At 45.8% G+C, this 26,792-nt stretch overlaps 2 protein-coding genes across 3 annotated transcripts; both read left to right on the top strand.

The window, feature by feature from the left end:
• Positions 1–16,729: 16,729 nt before the first annotated feature.
• On the top strand, positions 16,730–20,280 carry LOC127785237 (putative ubiquitin-conjugating enzyme E2 38). Of its 2 annotated transcripts, XM_052312671.1 has the most exons (8): positions 16,730–17,040; positions 17,182–17,290; positions 17,988–18,122; positions 18,209–18,439; positions 18,515–18,578; positions 18,870–19,009; positions 19,112–19,423; positions 19,736–20,280. In XM_052312671.1, exons 1-8 carry the CDS (start codon positions 17,012–17,014, stop codon positions 20,027–20,029), a joined length of 1,314 nt encoding a protein of 437 aa, XP_052168631.1. In that variant the 5' UTR covers positions 16,730–17,011; the 3' UTR covers positions 20,030–20,280. The 2 variants fall into 2 exon arrangements, with proteins under 2 accessions (XP_052168631.1, XP_052168630.1); XM_052312670.1 differs by having other exon boundaries at positions 17,182–18,122; positions 18,939–19,009.
• Positions 20,281–20,892: 612 nt separating this feature from the next.
• Positions 20,893–21,939, top strand: LOC127785238 (receptor-like cytoplasmic kinase 176). The gene has a single exon (XM_052312672.1). It carries the CDS (start codon positions 21,145–21,147, stop codon positions 21,883–21,885), a length of 741 nt encoding a protein of 246 aa, XP_052168632.1. The 5' UTR covers positions 20,893–21,144; the 3' UTR covers positions 21,886–21,939.
• Positions 21,940–26,792: the final 4,853 nt, after the last annotated feature.

Raw genomic sequence — 26,792 nt, 5'->3', positions numbered from 1 at the left:
TTGCGCCGCCGCCGACCACGTCGCCGACCGCTCCCGCCGCCAGATCCAAGTGGGAGGATGCCCACCACCCGCGTCGCCGCCCGCATCGCCACCGACCGCTCGCGCCGCCGTCGTGGAAGGCCAGAGGTCTCCAAGGCCGCCCGCTCGCCAGATCCGTTGCCGTCGAGGAAGTTCCGAGCTAGGACGCCGATGCCGCACACCCACTCGCCGGATCCGCCTCCCCCACTGCGCGCCGGCCGTCGCCGTAGCCGCAGCCGCTCCCTGGGGGGCGGATCCGGCCCTCTCGAGGGCGGCACCGCCGGATCCACCGCCCGTTGACGCCATCGCTGCCCGGCGGCGCTCTCGGAGAGGGAGAGGGAGAGGAGAAAAGAAAGAGAGGAGAGGATAGGAGAAAAAGAGAGAGAGAGAGGGCAGGGTAAAAGAATAGAGGGGAGAGAGAGAGGGGAGATAGTTGGAAAATATTTGAAGTGGTGGGAGGGAAAAGAGAGTGGAGGGAGATGAAAAGGTTGGGGTGATATTTTTGCATGCAGACCACCTAAGGAGCTGCATGCGTAAATAGATTTTTGCATGCAGTTCCTTAAGTGGGCCGCATGCGAAAATAGTCATTAAAAAATTAATTTAAAAATATAAGAACTTCGAATCAAATTATATGATATTAAATGAACTCATATGAAAAGGTTGTTAAAAACAAAGTTGTAGAAGTCGTTGAGATCTACCAATTTTCTTTTGGTTATTTCTCCATCCGAGTTTGATTGAACTATATAAAATTTAAATTTTAAATTCAAATAATTTTTCGGATAGTAAATGATTTCAAATGGAAAAGTTATCAACAACCAAGTTATATAACTTATCAAGATATACAACTTTTGTATTGGTCATTTTTCTATATGACTTTGTTTGAATAGTTTGAATTTGAATTTCAAATTATGACAAATTCTAACAATATTTTCAAATACTAAATGATTTCAATAGAAAAAGTCATCTATAACAAAGTGGTATAACTCATCAAGATCTATAACTTTTATTTTGGTCATTTCTTTATCCGACAAAGTGATTTGTAAGATTGTTCACAAAATGAACATATCTCTCTAAAAGTTTTATGAACTATATAAGAGATATGTTCATTTTGTGAACTATCTTATAAATCACTTTGTAGGATGAAGAAATGACCAAAATAAAAGTTATAGATCTTTATGAGTTATACAACTTTGTTGTTGATGACTTTTTCAGTTGAAATCATTTACTGCTTCAAAATATTAAAAAGTTTTGAAATTCAAATTTTTAATTGATAAACACAAAGTCACAACAAAAAGTGCCCAAAATAATAGCATTAAGAACATAATAACATGATAGAGCATGATTTTAGAAACATTTAGGAAAAAGAATCATCCAATTTGGAGTTCATATGAGAGAGATACACTAGTTTCAAATTTTATTTTCGCTTACGGCTCCTTAAGACGCCCGTATGGAAAAATCGATTTTTCCATGCGGGCACTTAAGTGAGCCGCGTGCAAAAATGACCTTGTTTTTTCATGCGGATCTCTTAAGAGGCCTATTTTTTCATACGGGCGTCTTAAGCAGCCGTATGCGAAAATGTCGTTCGATTTTTGCATACACCACTAGTTATGGTCCCCATGGAAAAATGATGGAGCCTCGTACAGAAAAATCACTTTTGTAGTAGTGTTCTGTGCGAACACAACTAAGTTTCAACGAGGAACACATCCAATCATCGCATGGGACATTAAGCAGTAAACACCCACTGTTTGAGTATCACGGATCTGACTAAAATTTTGTTGAAAGTCCATCATCATGTGCATAATATTTATGGGTGCCAAGATTTAAACCCTAAACCCTAATGGATGAAGTCATGTATCTACTACTACACCATCTCATCACTAATCTCCTGCTTGGTATTATCTTCCCATCTTAGCAATGCGACCTCCTCTGTCTCTTTTTCCCGTCTTCCACCTAAGTAGCATTTTTGGAGTAACTTAGAAGTTTCAACAAATGGCCGAAGTAACACACTTGTTCTTTACAACTAGGAAGATAGCCCGCTCGATGCGTATTAGTTTGTTCTGAAAATAGTTCTAACCAAATTAATTGAAATTAAAGTAAGGTGTTTTCTATTCTTAATTGTGTGTTCAATGTGTCTCTTTTTTCTGAAAAAATCTCGACAAAATTTTATTCGTAATAAATGTATTTTTTTTACCACCATGTTAGCCCTCTTTTTGATTGCTTCATATATATGCAATTCATTTTGCATGTGAATCAATAAAGAGAAAAGTTCTTAAAAAATATTTATTGTATTTTGAATTTAATGATTGAGTGATTCTAATTTTGAATTTTTATTCGAATAAAATCATTATTTTATTCTAAATTGTCTTTTTTAGGATTTTAAACTGTACTTTAATATCGTATCGTGTTGTATTTGGACTCTTCTTTTAATACTTACTTTATTATTCCAAATTTCAAATATTTATAACTTATACTTTTATATGGATTCTTATATTTTATATTCTACGTGAAATCTTGTTATATTTTTATAGTTTTATTATTCTTTTTATTTTTGAATGTGTATTTTAATAAAATTGCTTGTTTTATTTTTTTCTGAATTTAATTACGAACTCCTTGTAGGCCTTGCGGATCATCTCGTCGACGACCTCATCGGTGAGCCTCTCCTGATGCATTGGACATGATGTGGTGGGGCTCGGCGGCAGAGATGAAGCCGTTTTCTAGTCCTTGCCGAAGACGCGGAACGTCTCCCTTGGCCCTCCTCTCAGTCCTTGTCCTTCACCTAATCATCTAGCACGCTATTAGGCCAGGAACTCATGGAAGTCGATGTTGTCATTGCCGTCGGAGTCCACCTTGCTAATAATGTCTTGTAGCATCGCCTCCATTGACCAAAGTATATATACATCATGGCCCATTATAAGCTCCTTGGTGGTTATTGAACCTAGACTTTACACTCAAATATTTGAATTCATTCATTGTTTTTGAAGTGCTATTTTGCTCAAATATTTGTAGTCAGAACGGCCTCATTATGTAACTTTTATATAGTAAATATGGGTGTCGAGGGGGTGGTCCCTCGGACAGTGAGGGGTGAAGTCCCCTCCCCAAGAGTGAAGATCTGACTAGGGGGTTTGCAGTGAGAGGTACGGACAATCTGCAATCAGAAAGGATTCACGGGGCCCGACCACCCTGCGCAGAGAGGGAGACAGGAGATTATAGAGGTTCAGGCCATCCGGAGGTGTAAAACCCTACTCCTGTGTTGGTGTTTGTCGTCTTCCCTAGATCATCTAAGAACAAAGGAGGCCCTTTCAGGCTACAAAGCGAGAGTACTGATCTAAAGAGTCCAACCCTTCATCCGTATCTGGTCCCCTTACTTTTATAGTCCAAGGAGAGGATCACATTATTATAAATCTACTCTTTGTCTTGTCTTATCAGCAATCTTGTCGTTGCTGGCTGGTTCCTATCACAATATTTAAGAAACCCTTCGAGTCGTGCAATTCGTATTACCTCGGGATCTGTCTGAGACAGTTGGGCTCTCGCCAGTGTGCTCGTACGTGGTGCATGGTGGGCCTGACGAGACCCGACCTGCCCGAAATAGCGCCACGGTTGCTTCTTTGCCCGTTTGGCTAAAGCAGGTGGCGCAGGGCATGTGCGACGCGTGTCCAAGGCGCCACCGGTCCTAAGTGACTCAGCGCAAATGTTTTGTCCACGCCCTTTCAACTCTAGACTGGCTGGGGATCCCCCGTAAACTTGTTTAATTTATGGCGGGGCATGCTACTTCACAGCTGGCTGTGGAGCACGCACAACTTCCCGGCAAGTTCTGATGCCGCGCCCTCCCGCGTTTAAAGAAGAGGTTTGGTTATTCTCGGATGAGCTTCTTGAAGATGTCGTTGATGAAGGAATATTCTAAGATTATGTATCTTGTATGTCTCGACACTCCTCTAGGCAGAGGGGCGTGAGCCCTACAAGGACCAAGGTGAGCCCGAGGCCCGGAACAAGGCCGGGCCCGAGGCAAACATCAGTTTAAACCTTTATGTTTGGTATGTCTCGACAGTCCTCTTTCTCGAGTAGTGCATGAATTGTGCATGATGAGTTTATACTCGAGGAGGAAGACTACCCTGTCGTTGACTACGTGTTGATTATCCATGCCGCCAAGTCGATGATAGCTAGATAGGTTAACCCAAATATTATACTTGTGTGATCCAGATGAATAAAGAGCAACATCGGCTTTGGCCAACAGGAGTATAAAAAGAGTAAATTTCACAAAACTACAGATACTACGAACAAATTACCACAAAACTACAGATTTAAGGAGTTGTATCACAAAACTACACATTTAGCACTAAATTTATCACAAAACTACATATTTAAGATGAAGTGTCACAAAACTATACGTTTAGTAACTAAATTATTATAAAACTACAGGTTTAGAACCAATTTAATCACAAAGTAATAATGTTTATAGCTCCACCATAACAATGGTGCTAGGGATTTAAACTCCAAAAGTCGTAGTTTTGTGATAAGTTCAATATTAAATATGTATATTTGTGATACTTAACCTAAAATCTGCAGTTTTGTGATAAATTTGGTGCTAAATGTGTAGTTTTGTGATATAACTCCTTAAATCTGTAGTTTTGTAATAATTTGGTAAAAATACCTGTAGTTTTGTGAAATTTACTCGTATAAAAATCCTTGTCTCCATCTCTTTTACCTCAATCTTGCATATACCCTTATACCAATTGTCAGGGTTACAGGTTAGGCATACCCTTTACCCTTCGATATACGTTACATATCGGTACGGCATACCCACGCGCATACGGATATTTCTTGCGTACACTAAGGAAATCCTTCACGGAGTCTACAGATGGGAAGAGTCCTACTCGGACAAGACTGGGTCATCAATGTATCGTATAGGGTCTGTTATCTCCGAGTTCTACTTGGAAACCGCCTGACCTGCGATATAAAAGGGACCCCCCGGGGAGGACCTGAGGCATCGAATCTCAGAGCCAACACAACCCTCACAGCCTACGAAGTCGGAGCCTGCAAGGAGCCGAATCACCGGGGATCTAGTCGAGCCAACTCGACCACGATCTCGCCGGATCCGTCAAGTTCCATTGTTCCCTTTGTAACCTATTTTTCCACCATATAATCCCACATCAACTGGATTAGGGCTATTACCTACCAAGGGGCCTGAACCAGTATAATCCTCGTCTTTTGTCTGCTTGATGTCGTATTACGTAGATCATTGTATCAACGTACCCCAATACCCTCTATATCAGGTCTACGGGTACCACCCATCGACAGTGGCGCGCCAGGTAGGGGTATTGGCTATCGATGATGTCGGCACATCAGCGCGCACCAATGCAGAAGCGGAGAATCAATTGACCACTCCAGCCCAGCACATCAGAGCCGTCAACGCTATACTGAGGGAAACCCCCTACGATCCCGTTCTGAACGACGATCTTGCGCGTTGGACAGAACAACTACGGGAATCAGTGACCAACCTCAGCAACGCGTTCGAAGAAGCCGTTGCCGCAGCGCACCCAGAGCAGCCACCAACTGGCGATGCCAATGGTGAAAACCCTGAATGGAGGGAATCGCCTCAGCGAGCTCCCCTCCACCTCGCGGCACTAGCAATCTCCGAGATCACATCAACAGCCGCCGAGAGGCACGACGCACACGAGACAACGAGAATCATTCCCGACGTCATGTCTCTTCACGGCGCCATGATAACGAAGATCGAGGAGACCGCTCAAACGAGGACCGAGACCGTGATAACCGCCACAACCACCATGATCACAACGATCGCGAACGGCGGGTGCCAGACGATACTGGTCGAGGACGTCACCATAACGACGACGATGATGGAGACCGGCGCCGAGACAACAGCTAGAGACGACGACAGGATTCTCGAGATCCAGGCCGACATCCTCGTAATCGTACGCCGGAGCCAAGCGACCCATCGTCATCGTCCTCGTCTTCCTCATCATCAGACAGACATCCACGAAGGACACACGATCGCCGACAACCAACCGCCCCCAGCGCTGGGTGTAGGGCTTTCAGTCGTTCCCCGCGTGATGTCTGATGGCTTGAGAGATTCCGACCTGGAGCAATAGAAAAGTACGATGGGAGCACCGACCCAGAGGAGTTCCTTCAAGTCTACTCCACAGTACTCTACGCTGCCGGAGCAGACGACAACGCGTTGGCGAATTATTTGCCAACTGCGTTAAAAAGCTCTGCACGTTCATGGCTGATGCATCTTCCACCCTACTCAATCTCCTCGTGGGCAGACCTATGGCAACAGTTCGTCGCCAACTTCCAAGGAACCTACAAGCGCCACGCGATCGAGGACAACCTACACGCGTTGACACAGAACTCGGGTGAATCCTTGAGGGAATATGTTCGGCGCTTCAACGAGTGCAGAAATACAATACCCGAAATCACCGACGCTTCTGTAATTCGCGCCTTCAAATCCGGTGTCAGAGATCGCTATACTACCCAGGAGTTGGCAACAAGACGCATCACAACTACTCGGAGATTGTTCGAAATTGTTGATCGATGCACCCACGCAGATGACGCGCTAAGACGCAAGAATGACAAACCGAAGACCGGGGGAGAGAAGAAACCAGCCACAGACGCGTCTGAGTCAAGCAAGAAGAAAAATTGCAAAAATGGGAAAAGGAAAGCTCAAGCGGAAGTCCTCGCAGCAGAATACGCGAACCCTCCCAAGCGTCCAGACCCACAGAGTAGCGACACAAAGAAAGCATGGTGCCCCATACACAAGACGGACAGACATCTTTGGAAGATTGCCTTGTTTTCAAAAAATCGCTCGAGAAGCACATTGCATTTGAAAAAGGCAAGCGAGTACGCGTGGTCGAAAAGGACGCGGAGGCGGTTCCTCAGGAATCGGATTCAGCATATCCAAACTCCGACCTCCACATTTCACACATCTTCGGAGGTTCCACAACGTACTCCTCAAAGCGAGAATACAAGAAAGTGGAACGCGAAGTCTGTTCGACATGGCAGGGGGCTGCACCCAAGATGAAGTGGTCTGAGCAGAAGATAGAGTTCTCCGAAGAAGACCACCCCAAGACCGCCGTCATCCCAGGACGATATCCGATCGTGGTCGAACCCACTATTCGGAACATCAAGGTCGCGCGAGTCCTCATCAACGGTGGCAGCTCAATCAACCTTCTTTTCACCAGCACTTTGGACGCGATGGGAATTCCGCAAAGCGAGTTGACACCAACTAATCAACCCTTTCATGGAATTATTCCCCAATCCTCGTCCAGACCATTGGGCAAGATTACGTTGCCCGTGACTTTCGGCCAAGCCAACAACTTCCGAACAGAGCAGATCACCTTTGATGTCGCTGAATTCGATACAGCTTACAACGCCATCATCGGGAGAACTGCACTTGCGAAGTTTATGGCCGCATCTCACTACGCGTATGAACTGCTCAAGATGCCGGGACCGAAGGGAACAATCACTATTCAAGGGAACGCAAAGCTGTCGGTACAATGCGACAAACGGAGCCTCGACATGGTCGAGCAAACACCCAGCCCACCCGCCACGACTGAGCCACCCAAGAAAGTGAGCAAGACAAACAAGACGCCGAAACCGGACGGCGCAATCAAGATCGTTCCACTCTCCAGTGCCAACCCCGACAAGACCGTCAAGATCGGGGCGACACTAAGTGAGAAATAGGAACTCGCGCTCATCACCTTCCTCCGCGATAATGCTGACGTGTTCGCTTGGCAGCCGTCCAACATGCTGGGGGTCCCCAGGGAGGTGATTGAGTACAAACTTATGGTACGACCCGATGCCAAGCCAGTAAAGCAAAGACTGCGGAGATTTGATCCAGGCCGAAAACAAGCCATACGAGAAGAGCTCGACAAACTTCTCAAAGCTGGCTTCATCAGAGAAGTACTTCATCCAGAGTGGCTAGCCAATCCAGTCATGGTGCAGAAGGCCAACGGAAAATGGAGAATGTGCGTCGACTTCACCGACCTCAATAAGGCATGCCCCAAGGATCACTTCCCTCTTCCTCGAATAGATCAACTGGTGGACTCAACAGCCGGCTGTGAGCTGTTGAGCTTTCTCGACGCTTACTCTGGCTACCACCAAATCAGCATGGCAAAAGAGGACGAAGAGAAGACAGCATTCATCACGCCATTCGGAGTATTTTGCTATGTCAAGATGCCGTTCAGACTAATAACCGCAGGGAATACTTTCCAGCGCACGGTCCAGTGCGCATTTAGCGACCAGCTCGGTAACAATGTCGAGGCCTACGTCGACGATATCGTTCTCAAGACCAAGACAAGTGACTCATTGATTGACGATCTGCGGGAAACGTTCGACAACCTCCGACGATATCACCTCATGCTCAATCCAGAGAAGTGCACGTTCGGAGTACCGTCAGGCAAGCTGCTCGGATTCCTTGCCTCTGGCAGAGGAATAGAAGCAAATCCCGAGAAGATCAAGGCAATTGAGAACATGAAGTCGCCCACAAGACTCAAGGAAGTACAAAAGCTAACCGGATGCATGGCAGCACTGAGCAGGTTCGTCGCTAGGATGGGAGAACGAGGGCAACCTTTCGTCGCTCTGCTGAAGAAACAAGATAAATTTGTATGGACACAGGAAGCCGAAGAGGCATTCGTTGCACTCAAGCGCTACCTATTAAACCCCCCTGTACTTGTTGCTCCCCAACCTAATGAAGAATTATTCCTCTATATTGCCGCCACGCCATATTCCGTTAGCACCGTCATTGTTGTCGAGAGAGAGAAAGTACAACGGCCAGTCTACTACATCAGCGAAGCTCTCCACGGCGCAAAGACAAGATATCCACAGATCCAAAAGCTACTTTACGCGGTCATCATGATATCAAGGAAGCTACGCCACTACTTTCAAGCCCACAGAGTCACAGTTGTCTCCTCCTTCCCTCTCGGTGAAGTCGTGAGAAACAGAGACTTTGTCGGCCGCATTGCGAAATGGGTAGTCGAGCTGAGCCAGTTTGATGTCCACTTTGCGCCACGAATAGCCATCAAGTCCCAGGTACTCGCCGACTTCGTAGCCGATTGGACTATGCCTGATAACAAATCAGACAACCAAGTCGACAACGAAACGTGGACAATGGCGTTCGATGGTGCACTCAACAGCCAAGGAGCAGGGGCAGGATTTATCTTGACGTCTACCTCCGGAGATCAATTCAAGCACGCGATCCACCTCAACTTCAGGGCGACCAATAACACAGCCGAATACGAGGGACTACTCGCCGGGATAAGAGATGCAGCTGCACTTGGGGTCAAGCGACTAATCGTGAAAGGGGACTCCGAGCTAGTCGCGAACCAGGTGCACAAAGATTATAAATGCTCTAACCCCGAGTTATCCAAGTATCTCGCAGAAGTCAGGAAGCTAGAGAAAAGGTTCGATGGGATCGAAGTCCGACAAGTCTACCGCAAAGACAACATCGAGCCAGATGACCTAGCACGACGTGCGTCCAGACAAGAACCGCTTGAGCCCGGCACTTTTCTGGACATCCTGACAAAGCCATTAGTGAAAGAGGTTAGCGGCGAAGTTAGCTCGGACACCCCCGACATTAGCTCGGAGGCCACAAAGGCAGAATGCGCCGTTGCCGATATCGAGACCACAGACGACTGGCGCATCCCACTAATCAAATTCATCAATAGCGAGGAGCTGCCCGAGGACGATACAGAGGCCGAGAAAATAACCCGTAAAGCAAAGATCTACTGTATGGTCGGCAACGATCTATACAAGAAAGCGCCAAACGGGGTACTTCTCAAATGCGTCTCGTCCGACGACGGCAGACACCTCGTCCTTGATATACACGAAGGCATTTGTGGGTCACATGCCGTCGGTCGGACATTGGTCGGGAAAGCTTTTCAACAAGGGTTTTTCTGGCCAACCGCCCTTAAAGATGCATGCGACATGGTCCAGCGATGCGAAGCCTGTCAATTCCACAGTAAACACATAAAGCTACCCGCGCAAGCGCTCCAGACTATCCCTCTGACTTGGCCGTTCTCGTGCTGGGGGCTAGATATACTCGAGCCATTCCCACGAGGACAGGGCGGCTACAGGTTCCTATTCGTGGCGATCGACAAATTCACCAAATAGATCGAAGTAGTACCCACAGGGGAAATCAAGGCCGACAACGCCATCAAATTCATCAAGGGGATATTTTGCAGATACGGACTACCGCACCGCATCATAACCGACAACGGCTCCCAGTTCATCAGCGCTGATATCCAGGATTACTGCATCGGGCTGGGAGTCAAGATATGCTTCGCCTCGGTCTCTCACCCTCAAAGCAACGGACAAGTCGAGAGGGCAAACGGTATAGTACTACAAGGAATCAAAACCCGCGTCTACGACAGGCTCATGTCACATGACAAAAAATAGGTCAAAGAACTCCCATCAGTACTATGGGCCGTACGCACCACATCGACGACGTCTAACAAGGAAACACCCTTCTTCCTCATGTACGGCTCCGAGGCCATGCTCCCCAGCAAGCTACGACATCAGAGTACACGAGTACATAAGCATTCCGACGAGGACCAGGAGGAGCAGCGAAACGTCGATGTAAATCTACTCGAGGAACATCGCGAACGAGTTGCCATTCAAGCAGCCAGCTATCAACAGGCCCTCCGCCGTTACCACGAGAAGCGCATCCAAGCACGCATACTTTCGATCGGCGACTACGTCCTCCGACGGGTTCAAAGCCAAGCAAGGCGAAACAAACTCTCACCCAAATGGGAAGGACCTTACACGATCACACAAGTCTTGCGGCCAGGGGCATTCAAAATTGCAGACGGCGAGGGTCGCGAGTTAGCAAATTCTTGGAACATTGACCAACTACGTAAATTCTATGTATGAGTCAATACCATCCGTACCTGTAAGACACCTTACAGTATCAATAAAGCCTATTCTTAGGCCCACATTACAATCAAAGTGTTCCCGCCCGATGATCCCTTACTCTGATGACACCTAGCGTTGAAACCTATCCTCATGTCCCTTTACGCCATCTTGACAAGGCCTCCGAAGAACCTAAGGGATCTTCGGCTGGGGACGCCCAGAGCCGATAAGGCTTTGTTAGATCCTATAGAGATGAAAGACCATATAAGATCTGGTCGTGTAAGAGTTCTCGCCGTGCGTATTAACCAAGCCGCGAAATCGGAAATTAACTTTCCAACTTCACGGCTGGGGGCTAGGATCAGAGCTTATTCAACCAAGGCAGGTCAAAAGTCCAAGAGCCTTATCCTCCGAGAAAATTCCTCCGACGACAAGGCTGGGGGCTAGGGAGAGTGTACGACTCAAACGATTGACTAAAGTCGTGAACTGAGAACACACTCTTACACACGACATCCGGAGTAAGAAAGATTTGTTAAAGATAGATTTCTTTTCTATTTCACAAAATACTTCTTACGGTTTTTACACAAATCCAAAGTTATATTACACCTTTTTCCTGAGATATCTATCACAGGGTATGAAGATTACCAAGAAGGCCAACGCCAATCCATAGACTGGAACATCTTCTCCGCCAACAGCGCCATCGACCTCGCCAGGTGATCTATCTCAGCTGGAGTTTTCCGAGAACGAACAAAACCCTCACGGAGAAAATCGAGGTCCAGGCGCGGGCGATGATCTCGTAGGCAAGCCAACACGTGCCCTCCGGCATATCGGCTCGATCAACGACACTCCTGCTTCAAGGCCTCGTCGATACGTTTGCCGACGCCATCAAGTTGAGTACAGGCCCCGTTCAGCCACGAGATGTACCCAGCCGCGGACTCCTCGGGATCCCCACGAGGTACTCGGAGCTCTCTACAAACCTTGGCCATGGATGTGCAGCAACTCTTCAAATACGAGTTGAACCACACCTCACGACCTCGGAGCATTTCCACAGCCTGCTCTTTCTTCACTACAAGCATAGTCCTCTCGAGTTCTGCTACTTCAAATTTTGTCTTCCAATATTGGATACGACGATCCTGGCCAGCAAGAGCACTCTCGAGATCTGCTTAGTGTGGGAACGACTAAGTCAGGCTACACGTCTCTTCCGAGAACATAGGGGATCTAGTCGGAGAAGCAGAAAGGGATGGATGGACCACTAACCCAAGGAAGTGGTCGCCATCTCTGTCCCCGTAGCAAGGGTTTGGTCTACATTGTCAGGCGACGCATGTGGTTCGAATGTGAGAGCTGGAATAATCGCCGGTGACTCGGGTTGCCCGCGCTGCTGGACATCCCCGTCATCAAGATCTCTACAAGGGACAAAAAGCTGTCAAGATCAACATGCAAGAGTAAGCTAGAACAATAACTGCTCGCACAAAGGCGGTTAAGATCCAGTTTTATACAGCATATCTAGTGAGTACAAGAGGCCCTACTCTTCAAAAAGGGGGAGAACAGATTCCCCCAGATCACCGACTTCTTCCATCACCTCCTTACGCGTGTTGCTAGCTGCCCCCTGATCCAAGATCTCGCGTAGATCGAGTTCAGGATGCGCCAGCTTTACACACGCAAGGACGTGGCACGCCCCGGTGTAGATCCCGTTCGATGTCTCCTCCCCGATCCTGGCCGCATGCTTGGAGGGGATCTCCTCCATCGCCGCCGCCAGCTCCGTAAGAGAAGATGTCAGCGAGAACTCGTCGGGATTCGCCGGGATAGTAAACTTAATGCCGCACTCCCCGGCGAGCTGGTGCAGACCAGTATAGGTGACCCGCAACGAGCCACGGATTTCTGACAGATTGTTCCTGAGCTCCGACATGTGGTGCTCGAGCCCCTGCCGTTGTCGCTCGTTGCCGGCCACCAACTCCCTCATCTTCTTGAGGTCTTCACGAGCCTCCGACAACTCGTGTGCCAGCCGGTCAGCCCGCTCATTTGCCGACGACGCCGCCAACCTCGCCTCCGCAATCTCGCGACCGATGCCACGAGCACCAGCCTCGAGGAGGCGTCCCATCTCGACCTGGAGCTCCTCCCAAGTGAGGACGGTAGCCGGTGGACCACGGCCAGCCGCGGGATCGCTGACTGGGCCGCTTGGTGTCGCCTCGCGGCTCCCGGGTACGAGCACGACATCCGTCGAGGCCGCAGCGGGCGATGCGCCGGAGGTCCCTCCGGACTCGTCTTGCGTAGCCTTTGTCCGTGCCGCCCTGTGAGACGGCCATGGTTCAGACAACACTCGAATAAAATCACGGAAACTTAAGTTCGTCTACTTACTTCTCGCCAACCGTCACAAGGCGTCGTCGTCGTGGAGGCGGGGGAGACGCGTCCGAGGCCTGAAAAACGGTCGATGCGAAGTAAGGCGAAATTCTTCTAGCTGTACGATCTGACGACTGGATAGCTTACCGAGGGGGTTGATGCCTTGCGACGATGTCCGCTTACAGAGGAGAACTTCCTCCCCTTTGTCCGAACATTGCCACCACTTGTAGTAGTAGTAGCAGCATCAGACGCCTCCTTGGCGACCTTCTCTTTCAGAGACGCCGCCACCTGATGGTCCGCGAGCGGCCCGATGATGTCAGTCAGAGGAAGAGCCTACGCTTAATCAAGTCACAATGTGATCTCAGAAGGAAAACACAGAATGCCTATCGAGTACACTTACATTGATGGCAGCATCACGTTCGGCCGCCCTTTTCTCACAAAGGGGAACGGGGATGGTACTCGCCGTTGTCGGACCACTGATCATCACCTGGCCAACACGATGTTCCACGGCTTCGCTGTACAGGCCTATGAATCGAGAACCAAATTTCGATAAATCAAGAGGAACGCGAACATGACTATGTCAGGATAAATGCGAGAAAGATACCCCGAGGAGAAACCCAGGTCGCGTCCTCCGGTCCGGAATAGTCAAAGGCTGGATAGGCTCGATCCTGGAGCGGCTGGATCCGCCTACCAACGAAGTCTGCAGCGACTTCATACCCCGACAAGCCTCGTACTCGGAGATCGTCAATAATGTCGATAAACGACTGGAGAGAGCGGGTCAAAGGGGGCTTTGCGGTCCAAGACGAAATCTTGTCCGGTTGTTCCTCGGGAACAACGAAAACAGGGTCCCAATCTTTGATCTGAAGGTAGAACCACCTAGTCCGCCATTTGCTGCGAGAAGAAGGGCACTGGAAGGGGATATAACGCGACTTCAGGCCATCCCGAAGTCGGAACCCGACGCAACCAGACATGTTGGACTCCATCCAACGCAGCTCGTAGTAGAAGCGAAAGAGATCAAGAAAGGGCTCTACCCCAATGTAGGCCTCACAAAGATGAGAAAAGATGCTAAGAAAGGCGATAGAATTGGGGTTCAAATGGAGAAGAGAAAGACCGTAGAAGTTCAAAACCAAGAGAAGAAATTCGGAAGGCGGAGGGAGAAAACCGCAGAGAATATAGTCTTCGATCGCAACCATGCGACCTAAGACGGGCTGGGGATTAGTACCTCCTGCTTCCCTTTCCATGGTTCCGCGACCGGGATGGGCGCCGTCTTCCTGAAGCTTCTTCAGCGACGCACTGGTGGAGGATGATTTGCCGAGGTCCATCGTTGATCGGAGATCGCCGGAGAAAGGGCTCAGGTCAATGAACTAGGGTTTCTTGTGGCAGCGGAGAAGACGAAGAGCGCTTACAGGTAGGATGTTTTCTTCACAATAGGCGGACTTCAAAATGGATCCCCAAAATTCCTTTAAATAGACGCACTTCCGACGGTGCGAATTCCAAGGAAAGGGGAGAGATGCCCGCCGGAGATTTCTGGGTCCGTTACGCGCGGCAGTTTTTTGGACTTCAGTTTAAATTCACTCATGACCATTGGGCTTCACATGGTGTTCTCGACTACAACCGACTACATCCTGTCTCTACGGTCCTCACACCGGGAACGACAATAGTCTCGACACAAGAAGTCGCGAATGGTTACACGAGTTCATTTAAGCAGAAGTCGGGGGGCTACTATCAGGGTTACAGGTTAGGCATACCCTTTACCCTTCGATATACGTTACATATCGGTACGGCATACCCACGCGCATACGGATATTTCCTGCGTACACTAAGGAAATCCTTCACGGAGTCTACGGATGGGAAGAGTCCTACTCGGACAAGACTGGGTCATCAATGTATCGTATAGGGTCTGTTATCTCCGAGTTCTACTTGGAAACTACCTGACCTGCGATATAAAAGGGACCCCCCGGGGAGGACCTGAGGCATCGAATCTCAGAGCCAACACAACCCTCACAGCCTACGAAGTCGGAGCCTGCAAGCAGCCGAATCGTCGGGGATCTAGTCGAGCCAACTCGACCACGATCTCGCCGGATCTGTCAAGTTCTATTGTTCCCTTTGTAACCTGTGTTTTCCACCATATAATCCCACATCAACTGGATTAGGGTTATTACCTACCAAGGGGCCTGAACCAGTATAATCCTCGTCTTTTGTCTGCTTGATGTCGTATTACGTAGATCCTTGTACCAACGTACCCCAATACCCTCTATATCCGGTCTACGGGTACCACCCGTCGACACCAATGACCTCCATACCATGCAAATACCGTAGTCGTGACCTCAAACGTCGACAATATCATTTTTTTTGTTTCATGATATGTACTGATAAACCCTCATGTTTCATTATTTGTTTTTTTTACTCCTAGCTCGATTGTCCCAAAAAAAAATATATAGAAAATTACTTAATAATTCCCGCAGCAAAGCACGGGAAATCACCTAGTTTTCTTAATAATCATGTCTAACCCAAAACTTCTTATATTGTGAGTCGGAGGTAGTATTTATTTGCTAATAAGCTGGTAGCTTATACTCGGCATAGGACCAACCGACGAGGGCTAAACTATGGCATCATCTCTGCGACTTGAGAGGTTTAGGGTTGATGATGACAGACCCTGGTTTCGCGCGAATTGGTGCAGTTTTTGCATCTTGGTGTACATGGAGTGAGTCGAATGCATCGATTGGTTAACAAAGATGGTGAAAACCACGTGAGATCAAAAGGGGATATATAATAAATTCAGTTTCCGTTGTTATTTTTCTGGTGGATGGAACTTCAGAACTCGCGAAACACATCGCTCCATCTGCCGGTCATGTGAAATCTAATCTAATATAGAGGAAGTGACAAGTGAGGTGTTTAATGGAAAAAAAAAAAAGATAACCCAACCCTTTTCTTCTCCATTTTTGAATGCAAAATTATTGCCAAAATATTTAAAAAAAAAGAAAGAAAGAAAAGGAAGTCAAGCAAAAAGCAATCTAACGGCCGGACTATTTGGTAAGGTTCCATAGATTTATCATTCTTTCATAGTCAAGCTTATCAAAGGTGAGGCCATCAAAATCCAAACCATAATTTAGCCACCAAATTAAAGCTATGTCACAATTTACATAAATTCTTATCATACTTATGGATGTCAACTAAAATATGCATCTAACATGATTATACTTATATAACAATGCATAAGTATGATAAAATGTAGCAATCTGTGGCTATCAACTAAAACAGCCTCTAAAATCTTCTAGTATAGATGTCTTCCCATTTCATTTCTTAAATATGATTCGGTTTGAAAGGGAATTAAAGAGAATCGAAGATTAACAGAAAGGGCATTTGGTTGCCATCCCATGTGCACAGCTACTTAGGAGTACACATTTTGGAACGGAAATATGCTCATTTGGCCGCAAAGAACAAAAAAAAAAAAAGAAAAGGAAAAAGCACGCCGACTGACAGCCGTACCCCACATACACCCTCTGCTCATGCCCTGCCCCACATGTCAGCCTCACGCCGCCCGTGGGCCCCACCACACCGAGCAAGTCCACCTTCCTTTCCAAATCCCAGAAACCAAAGCGCGCAGCCGCAAGCCAAAATTTGAGGGATTTTTATCTCTCTCTGTTTTCTTTTTTTTAATTTAAATCATCATTCCGTTCCCCCCATCTCCGCGTCCCACGGTTTCGTATTCGCGAAAAAATCTTACCCGCCAGCGAGCGCGCGGCCGTGGCGGCGATCGCATTGGCGGCGACGCGGCGAGCTCCAATCCCCTCCTATGGCGGAGGGGGAGGGCTCCTCTTCCAGGTGAGCGCGCACGCTGCCCTCCCCTCCACACCCCGCGCAGCACACGCGGGCGCTCGCTGCTCGGGTCAAGTCTGATGCGTTTCTTTGTTCGTTTTGGGGGGGTTGCGATGCGATGCGATGCTGGGGGGTTTTTGGTCGCAGGAGGTGGGCGTTGGGCGATCCGGATGTCGTCGAGGTGTCGCCGGAGGCGGCGGCGGCGGCGCGTTGGAGCTCCGCGCGCCTGAAGCGGAAGCGCACGGAAGGCCTCTCTGCTCTCTTTCTTCTTCTTCTACTTTCTTTTCTTTTCTTTTTTCTTTTTTTCTTTCTTTTTTTTATTTTTGCGTCTCTGAATCTTGCAAGGGTTTGGGCTGTCTCTCGGTAGGGAGGTTCCAATACGCGCGTGTATCAGCATTGGGAAGAGGATTGGAAATGGCCTGATTCTTTTTTTTTTCTTTTCTTTTGGGTGCCATAATGTGTTGTATGCCTGTTATAAAACATGGATCTTGCAGTTTGTTCATTCTTGATTGATCAATGGAAATCCAATTATGCCATATAGATCACCGCATTGGCTTCTGTAGTGATTCCACCAAGTCTATTGTGGTGGCTGGTTGTGTTCGTGTAATTTATCTGTCAAATGACAAGATATACCCCATGCTGAATGTGGAGTCGTTGGGTGTAATCCAACTTATAGCCATTAGGCATATCCTCTCATGAAAGTAGCAATTGTTTACTGGAAAGCCAGCACAAGTCATACATAGTTCACTTTGCATTCTGAAGTATGTTTTTGTATCCCATTTCCCTTTCTATGTGTCTTTTGATTGTTCCTGGGAATTAGTTTGTGCCACACAAGCCGTGTTACGACTTTTAAGGTCCATTTCGCAAAACCCCTCTGAGAAATAACAGAGTTTCGTTATTGCAACTTTGAGTAAGATGCGAAGAATCTAATATGCTATATGTTTAATCAACAGACTGTTGCTCACGAAATAATTGATCTCGACGCCAATGATGATCCTGATGGAGTTATGATAATTTGTGAGAAGGCGTCGAGTCACAAGAGTAATCATTCTGTTAGTCATCCTTCGGATTGGCCAAAGCATCCAAAGGTTAATTCATTGGAGTGTTTTTGTTTACCATTGTTTAGTGTGCTATGCTAACAGTTGATATATCTTTCTCCATTGAGTAATTCTAGAGTGGCTTGGCTGAGGATGTTCCTGGTCCAAGCCATCAACCTGGCACGAGCACAGTTCTACCATGGGGATGCACAACTCCTGGGAGACCACGGAAGCATAAGGAAATTAAAACCGTGGATAATAAAATTGATGAGAAGTATAAGGCATTTAAGCAGTTTGATACTGTTACCGACCACAGTGATCACTATTATTCAATGTCAGGCAAAGGGAATGTTCCTGAAGTCAAGAAGGTATGAGTTTGCACGTGCACGTGCTCTATCTTCACTTGATCTCTGCAATTAAATGTAATCATTGTTTTTTGGCAGCCATCCAAGGGCTGGGTGAGGCGGATTCAACATGAATGGAAAGTTCTGGAGAAAGATTTGCCAGGTAGAGCTCTCTGTTCTTTTATGGTTTATTTACTCCAGATGTTGCACATTTGATTAAGGGAGTGCTCCTTTTTTTCCCCATACTATTGTTCTTCCATTCCTCTTTCTGTACACGCACATTAGGTGAGCAAAAGCTCTAATACATGTTTACAATAAAATATGAATCCGTTTTTCATAATGCATATAATGACCTTGAGTATATTCTCTGTAACTTCTATTGGATGTAGCTGGATGTTAAAACTGAAATGCAGTAGTTCATGTCCTGACTGCATCTTTCCTCCATATTGAGCAGGTACAATTTTTGTACGAGTTTATGAGGATAGGATGGAACTACTTAGGGCTGTCATTGTTGGACCTGCAGGCACTCCTTACCATGATGGACTTTTCTTTTTCGATGTATATTTCCCTTCCCAGTATCCCAAGAAACCTCCAGTAAGGATTTGTTAATAATGTCATATGCATCCATAAAGCTTTGTTATTCCTTCTCTCTATTCTGAGCTTGCATGTGTGACATATAATTGGCTATTCTTTCAGCTAGTGAACTACCGCTCGGGAGGGTTGCGGCTTAATCCAAATCTCTATGATAGCGGGAAAGTCTGTCTTAGCCTATTGAACACTTGGTCTGGGCATGGGTGTGAGAAGTGGAACCCATCCAATTCAACCATGCTGCAGGTCCTAGTCTCCATTCAGGCCTTGGTGTTGAATGCAAAACCTTATTTTAATGAACCTGGTTATGCAGCTTCTGCTAACACACCCCAGGGGGAGAAAATGTCCATGGCTTATAATGAATCGACATTTCTCCTATCCTGCAGAACAATGCTGTATTCTCTTCGGAATCCACCGAAGGTATGACTACACTACGCTTACATGTTTTCCTTCCTATTTGTTGTGGATATATATGTTCTATTCTTTTTCGCATCCAATAATCTTTGTTGTCATTTCTGTTGATGAAGAATGCCTAATCGTTAACTGTTTCCATTGTAATGGTGTAAATAATGTGTCTGCCCGTTTGGTGAAGAAGATTAATATGCTGAATTGTTGATAAAGATGGGTGTGATGAACCTGTATTGTTTTGAATGGTCTATTTTGCTTTGCCATGCGTTGATGCCTGAGTTCCTTACATAAAGCTGCTGAATAATCCGGGTGCAACTTTTGCAGCATTTTGAAGACTTCGCAAGGGTTCATTTTTGCAAGTACGGGCGCAATATCCTCGTAGGATGCAAGGCCTACATGAATGGTGCCCAAGTTGGATGCCTTGCAGGAAACGGAGTGCATGATGTTGATGAAGGCGACAAAAGCTGCTCAGCGAACTTCAAAGGCTCCTTGAAGACGTTATTTGATGAACTCATCAAGGAATTTACCCGGATAGGAGTTCATTGCCATGAATTCCAGCCTCAGAGGGTGAATCCTGGGTCTACCAGAGCCAAGGCGGACACCACATTGAGGCTATGATAATAGTAACGATAGGTGGTCAACATGAGATTGACAATTTTTTTTTTGTTTCTTGGGGATCAGAGATATAGTTGTTGGTGCTATCCTCAGAAATCAGGAGGATAGGAGGGCAAAAGGCCTGCATCAGATCATGTCCAATTATCTAAACCATCATGCGGTTAGTTGGTTTTTGTGTATATCCCTGTTAAACATGTGGGTTCTATTCATCTAAGAACAGTAGTTTACCACATTCATCAAAGGGCCATGCTGGTGTTACCTGTTTACCTTTTGTTTTTGTTTTTTTTTTTTTTTGGTCAAGCAAAAAAGGCTGTTTACGTTTTGTTCGCCGGTTTTGGTGTCCGCATTGAGCGTGAAGATTGTTTATCCCCGCCGAAGAAGGCGATTTGCTGGAGCTAGAGATAATGCCGGAAGGAGAGATTAATTTACAAATTAATCTTAGTCCATAGAGTAGACGATAGTCAATCGTTAGGATTGGCTTAAATCCAGACGATAGAGATGAGGCCAAACTCCAGAGAATCGATTGGCACATGGATTAGGCTGTGATAACTGATAAGGGTTTGTAACTTGTTCCCCGCACTAAAAACAAGACAGCTCATTAGAGTATTAATTAAGTATTAACTTAAAACAAATTAAAAGAATATTAAGTTAATTTTTAAAAGAAACTTTTCATACAAAATACATCGCTTAGTGCTTACTAGCTCCGTCCCAAAATATAACAACTTTTGACTATGAATATAGACACATTATTATCCAGATTTATAGTTAAAAATATTTATATTTTGGCATGGAGGGAGTACCTGTGATTCCAAACACAACCCGTAGAGAGTAGAGATAGTAGAGGTAAGCAGTGTTCTCGTGCTTGAATAAGTTCACATTAGGTCACTCTATTGGTCACCCAGTCTAATTTTCATCCTCAGTCCAGAAAACCGGATACAATGCATCCCTCAACTTTACAAAACCGTGCAGACGAGGTCCCTCGGCAGTATTATACCTGGTTTTGGATGACGTGGCGCCTACGTGACTGGTTTGACTAGATCCTCGTCTTACGTGGTATTGACGTGGCGCTTCCGTGGCAATTGGATCCCTGAAAAATAATAAAAAAACATGGGACCCATATGTCAGCTACACAAAAAAAATTTAAATGGTGGGGCCCTCATGGGCCCCACATGTCAGCTACTCCTCCCTTCTTCCCCCTCCATTCTCTCTCTTCTTCATCGTCCTCTCTTCTTCATGTGCGCAGGGGAAAGGAGGCGAGGCGACGGGACCATCCCCCACACCGACACCACCCCCAGCGCGCCGCCACCGCCGGCATCTTCATCTTCCTCCTCGCCGCCGCCGCCGCTGCCGCCGGCATCTTCGTCTTCCTCCTCCGCCATCACTGCCTGCATCTTCGTCTTCCTCCTCGCTCCCACCGCCGCAGCAACCGCGACAAGCAGGCTGGCGACGACGACGTGGAGATGGCCGAGGGGAGGAACAACAAGGTCGCCGACGGTGGTGGGTTCGGCATGGTGCTGCTGGAGATGCTGACGGGAATGCGGGCGCTAGACACGGGGAGGCCGGCGCTGCAGCACAGCCTCGTGGAGTGGGCCAAGCCGTACCTGGCGGACCGGCGGAAGCTGGCGTGGCTGGTGGACCCGCGGCTGGAGGGGCAGTACCCGTCCAGGGCAACCCAGCTCACGCTGCGCTGCCTCTCCGGGGACCCCAGGAGCCGGCCCTCCATGGCCGAGGTCGTCGCCCAGCGCCCCCCAGTGCTGCCACGCCGTCACCTGCTCCAGCCGACCTCCTCGTCGCTCAGCCGCCGCCCGCTCCAGCCGGCCTCCTCGTCGCTCCACCGCCCAGGAGCGGGAGAGAGATAAGAGGGGGAGAGAGATATGAGGGGGAGAGAGAGAGAGAGGATAGAGAGAGGGGATAGAGAGAAGAGATAGTGAGGACGACATGTGGGTCCACATGGGCCCACCATTTTTATTATTCGTGTGTGCAACTGACATGTGGGCCCCACAAGTTTTATTATTATTTTTTTATCTAATTGCCACATCAGCGCCACGTCACTAACACGTTGGACAAAGACCTAGTCAAAAGAAGCCACGTCGGCGCCACCTCAGGCAAAACCGGAGTCAAATACTGTCGAGGGACCTTATTTAAACGGTTTCGTAAGTGGGGGATCCGTTGTACCCGGTTTTGCGATTAAGGGACAAACATCGGACTAGGCAATAAATAGAGGGAACCAAAGTGAACTTATTCCTCTCGTGCTGGGCCGGACTTCAGTTTAGGCCTGCCGAAGTACCTAATTGGGCTCTCTGGGCCAGATTATCTGTAAATTGGAGAACAGGCTCCTTGTGGAAAGCGTTAGCTTGAGGGGGGAATTTTCCAATTTAACTCGTTGAATCTGATTGGCATCCCTAAATCAAAACAGATAGAACAGTTCCTCGAAGTCCAAATATTAAAACCGTGTAGAATGACTCCACGATGGGCACACTCGAATTAGTCTTTTAGCATGTGAATCCATGCTAAACTGGGTAGGGAATCAAAGATTATTCGTCCAAATTGGTTATGACCGTGGGATATTTCAAAGCGATGAACTGAGCATTTTCGACTATACATTTCCATGTCACTCGAGAAACTAGCTCACATTCGTATGATTCTACCGCCGTATCGAGAAAGCTCTCATTTCTTCTCTCTGCCTGTTTATCCCCCCCCCCCCCCCCCCAGTGCTGGAAATCAAGCAATATCCATATTCAGGAAACATATATTTTACCTAGCATCTCGCTTTCCCTCCACAGGGCAGGACAAAATTCTGAGGTGACTCATTATCAGTTTTTGGCCAAACTTTTCACATAGAGCAAAAATAAACCTGTGGCTGAAACTGGGCTTACTACTCACATCACAAATTGAACCATGCACATAAGTCTCAGGGGCGGTTCAGATTTATGCCATTTTCAACATACCATTTTTTTTTTTTGCAAAGTTACCAAAAAAAATGTCTGCGTTTAGTTTGTTGCCAAATTTGATAAATACATAAGAAATCCTGCCAAAATTTTAGCAAGATAAGCAATATTGCTATCTTGCCAAAATTTTGGCAAGGTTTATTTTGACTACAATCTAAACGGGCCCTCAAATGAAAAAAAAATAGACATATAAAATCCACACACTGCAAGAATACTTTTATCTGCATGCAACTCCAATTATGCGCATACAATACACACAAATTGGTCTCCATCAAGTGTTCCAATCACTCACCCTATCAGAAAAGCAAGAGATATAGTATGAATCTATGCAATATTTGTGCTAGTGGTGTCTATGCAATCTTTGTGCTAGTGGTGTCAAACCCCTCACGAAATCCATGCAGAGCCCACAAATGCTACATCCTACTGGGTTGTTTGTGGAGCTTCGGATTCTAACAAACACATGATGGTGGAAATTTGGAGAAGGTGGAGAAACTAGCTTCTGACCTCTAAAAACAATTAAGATTGAGAAGTGAAATTATGATTGATTGAAATGGAAAAATATGTGAGAAAAAACTAAATTTGAGGTAAATGTGATTGGTCGAGTCGAGGAAGTACAACTCTATATTTTCATTTTGATGAATTTTAAACTCCTTATCACGGAGGGAGGATCCTGTATCCAAGAGCGCCGCAACCACAAAAATCAGAAGGGTCTCACTCTAAAACCTCATGCCGTGCCGTCCCATTGTACGGCGCCTCCTCCGTTCGCTGAAGAGACACCCAGTGAGCAGTCCATGAGTGACCGATCGATCAACAACAATTGATTAACTAGATAATTATTAGTGATTAACGGCAGTAACAGCAGCAACATGAAAGCTGTCAGCCCATGCTTTACATGCATGCTGATTAACAATGAGCTTGAGGCACAATGAAGTTGCTAATTGCATTGAGTAATTGTAAAGGTTGTTTGATTAGCATTTGTCTCTTCTCTGGGCAGATAATGCTGCTGGATGGCTTTAGCACATGGACCCTGATCCTGTCTACTGCAGTAGGTAACTATAGGTGCATGTTCTTCTGCTTTGGTGAAAAGAAATGGAAGGAGGTTAATTAATGGAGTCATGGAGAGCACCATGATTCGATAGGTAAATGATACTCTGCTACAGTCTACACACTCCATGTTCTGCTTGATTTTGAAATGAAATTTCCCTGGATCATACCATACTTGAGTCCCCTGTTGGATGATCCTCATGCAGAAAATGTGAGGGGGAAGAAGGAAGAAGTGGAAGATACGATGAAGAACAGCAAGAGGGACTGAAAGGAACAAGAGGATGAGTCCCTCCTCCAAAAAGATCCTGAATCCACCCCTAACCATAAGTGGTCAGCATAAACTTGCATGTTTGAGGTGGATTCCAAAACTTGACCAAACTCCGATTAATCAACTTTCACGTTCCATAACTTGGTTTAAATTTAGATCTTTCTAGACATTTTTGCATTTTTGTCTCCTATGCATTGATAATTTAAAGCCTATGGCCGGTGTCATCGCTAAAAGCGGTAAAACTCCAAATATGTATCCTACACGCGTGGAGTGCCACCTTTGATTCCCTACGAATAATGAATTTTCGAAGAGGAAAATGTGTCATTAATTGTGAGATATTTTCTTGGCATATGATTTAGTTGAGTATTAATTTCTATAGACTTTAAAAAATGTGCTTACGGAAAATGAGAAAATTGCCGTACCTTGTCCAAACGAAGTCAACCTTAGGCCCCATTTAGCAGTGAGTTTAGGACGGTATAGCTCCGGTTCCTTTTTTTTTTTTTTAAGCTGGGCATTCCTAACACATAAATTTATAGATCTACGATTATAACGATAACATTTAAATAAATTAATTTATTTCTATTAAAATTTTAAACATATATAGTTAATATATAACTTTAAATCTATCTAGAGCTATGCCAAAAAAGATGTAGGTGTGGCAATTCTCCGCTAGCATGCTTCACAAACCGTTAAACGGTGAGTTCTTTTGCAAAAAGGACATACTTTGTATATAAACATTTTCTTAAAAAATCAAATAAACCTAATTTTTTAAGTCTGTAATAATTAATATTTAATTATCATACATTGGCTTTTCTCATTTTGTGTCGTGAATTATCGTAGAACACCCAAAACAAACTACTCCCTTCATCCCATAAAACAAACTAATAGGAGACGTGATACATCGTATCGAGATTTGAAGTAATATAATGTGTGACATCTCGTACTGGATTTATTTTTTTATGTGAGGAAGGGAGAGACTTAGATAAATTGTCCCTTAGGCTGTGTTTGTGTGTTATGGTTGTGAATTTCTTTTTCATGGGCATGTAAAACGAAACAACTCATTACTGTATGATTAACTAAATATTAGAAAAATGTAAAAATTGATTAATATGATTTTTAGAAATAACTTTCTTATAGAATTTTTCTTTAAAAAATGCGTTGTTTATCAGTTTGATAAGCGCGTAAGGAAAACGAGGGAGATGAAATTGAGAAGACAGAACTTATGAACACAAGTGCTACAGCACGCAAGGAACAACTCGAAATAAATCTTACTCTACTCCTTTTATCAATATAGCTACATGGTCTGTCTAGATTTATTAATTGTAGTAGGATATGTTTTATGTAATATAAGGTTGGATGAGGATAGTTAAACGGTAAAAGTAAAGGAAACAGTGAGTGCCCTTTGAATCACATGAATACAAAAATTGAGGAAAGGAAAAACACATGATTCTAACAGGAGCTAAACAAAGGATTGCAAAATACAGAAAAACATAGGGATAATCATTTGATTGGACCACAGTAAAAACACAGGAATCAGATGAGAGAGATAAACTCAAAAGGAAATTTTCAAGAGGTTTAAGCTTTTACTAAATTTTCTGTAAAATCTGTATATGATTGTTTATTATATATGGATCTTAAACGATGACATAGGATAGAAAATTTTTCTATAAAATTTAAATCCTTTAAAACTTTTATATTTTTTCTTCAAATTAAAGACACATGAATAGCCGAGCCAACTCCAAACAAAGAAGGGGGCCACCACCACATTGAAGGCACTAGCCCCCACCCCCACCCCCAAGAGCCAGATTATACCGGTGCGCAACGCATGCGCGGGGGGACACACGACACGAGAGACAGCGACGTGTGCACGCACCGTTCGCGTTATCGCACAGTGATTTTGGTGATTTGATTCGATTCGCCGCGCGGCCACCGGTAGCCGTCCGCCTCCTCTGGGGCTCTGCTGTCGCTGTCGATCGATCGGCTCCTTTCCGCCAACTGCCGCCGCGACTTTCACTTTCACTAGCTTTGCACTAACACAATCGATCATGCATGTTCACACCCCCGCCTGAGAAAACAAAAGGCGCGAATTATTTTTGTGTTCCTCTGTTGCCTGTTGTGGTTTGTTTATCTTGGGTATTCCGGCCAATATGAGATCTGATGGGATCGAGGAGAAAGCGACACTGCCATTTCACATCTTGGAGATGGGAAATTGCTCCTGAGTTCTCACTCAATTATTCTGGGAATTGCTAAAATAATTACCTCAAATATTGTTAACTATGATATAACTGCACTGGAATTTTTATATAGCTTAAGTACATTTTTTATGGAAGTTACATGTATTTTAATAATAGTGCAAATACATTATAAATTATATTTGAAAGTTTTCTGACAATTTTCTAATAGTCTTATCATTTTTAATGTCTTTGAACTTATCCCTTATATATGCACTTGAGTTTTTATTTTGATTCTCACTATATGCATTACATTAGTTAACTGTTAGTTTTAT

The sequence above is a fragment of the Oryza glaberrima genome, chromosome 9 (assembly GCF_000147395.1).
Source record: "Oryza glaberrima chromosome 9, OglaRS2, whole genome shotgun sequence".
Classification (NCBI taxonomy): domain Eukaryota; kingdom Viridiplantae; phylum Streptophyta; class Magnoliopsida; order Poales; family Poaceae; genus Oryza; species Oryza glaberrima.
Note: the sequence above shows the minus strand (reverse complement) of the source record. Positions and strands in the feature narration are given on the sequence as shown.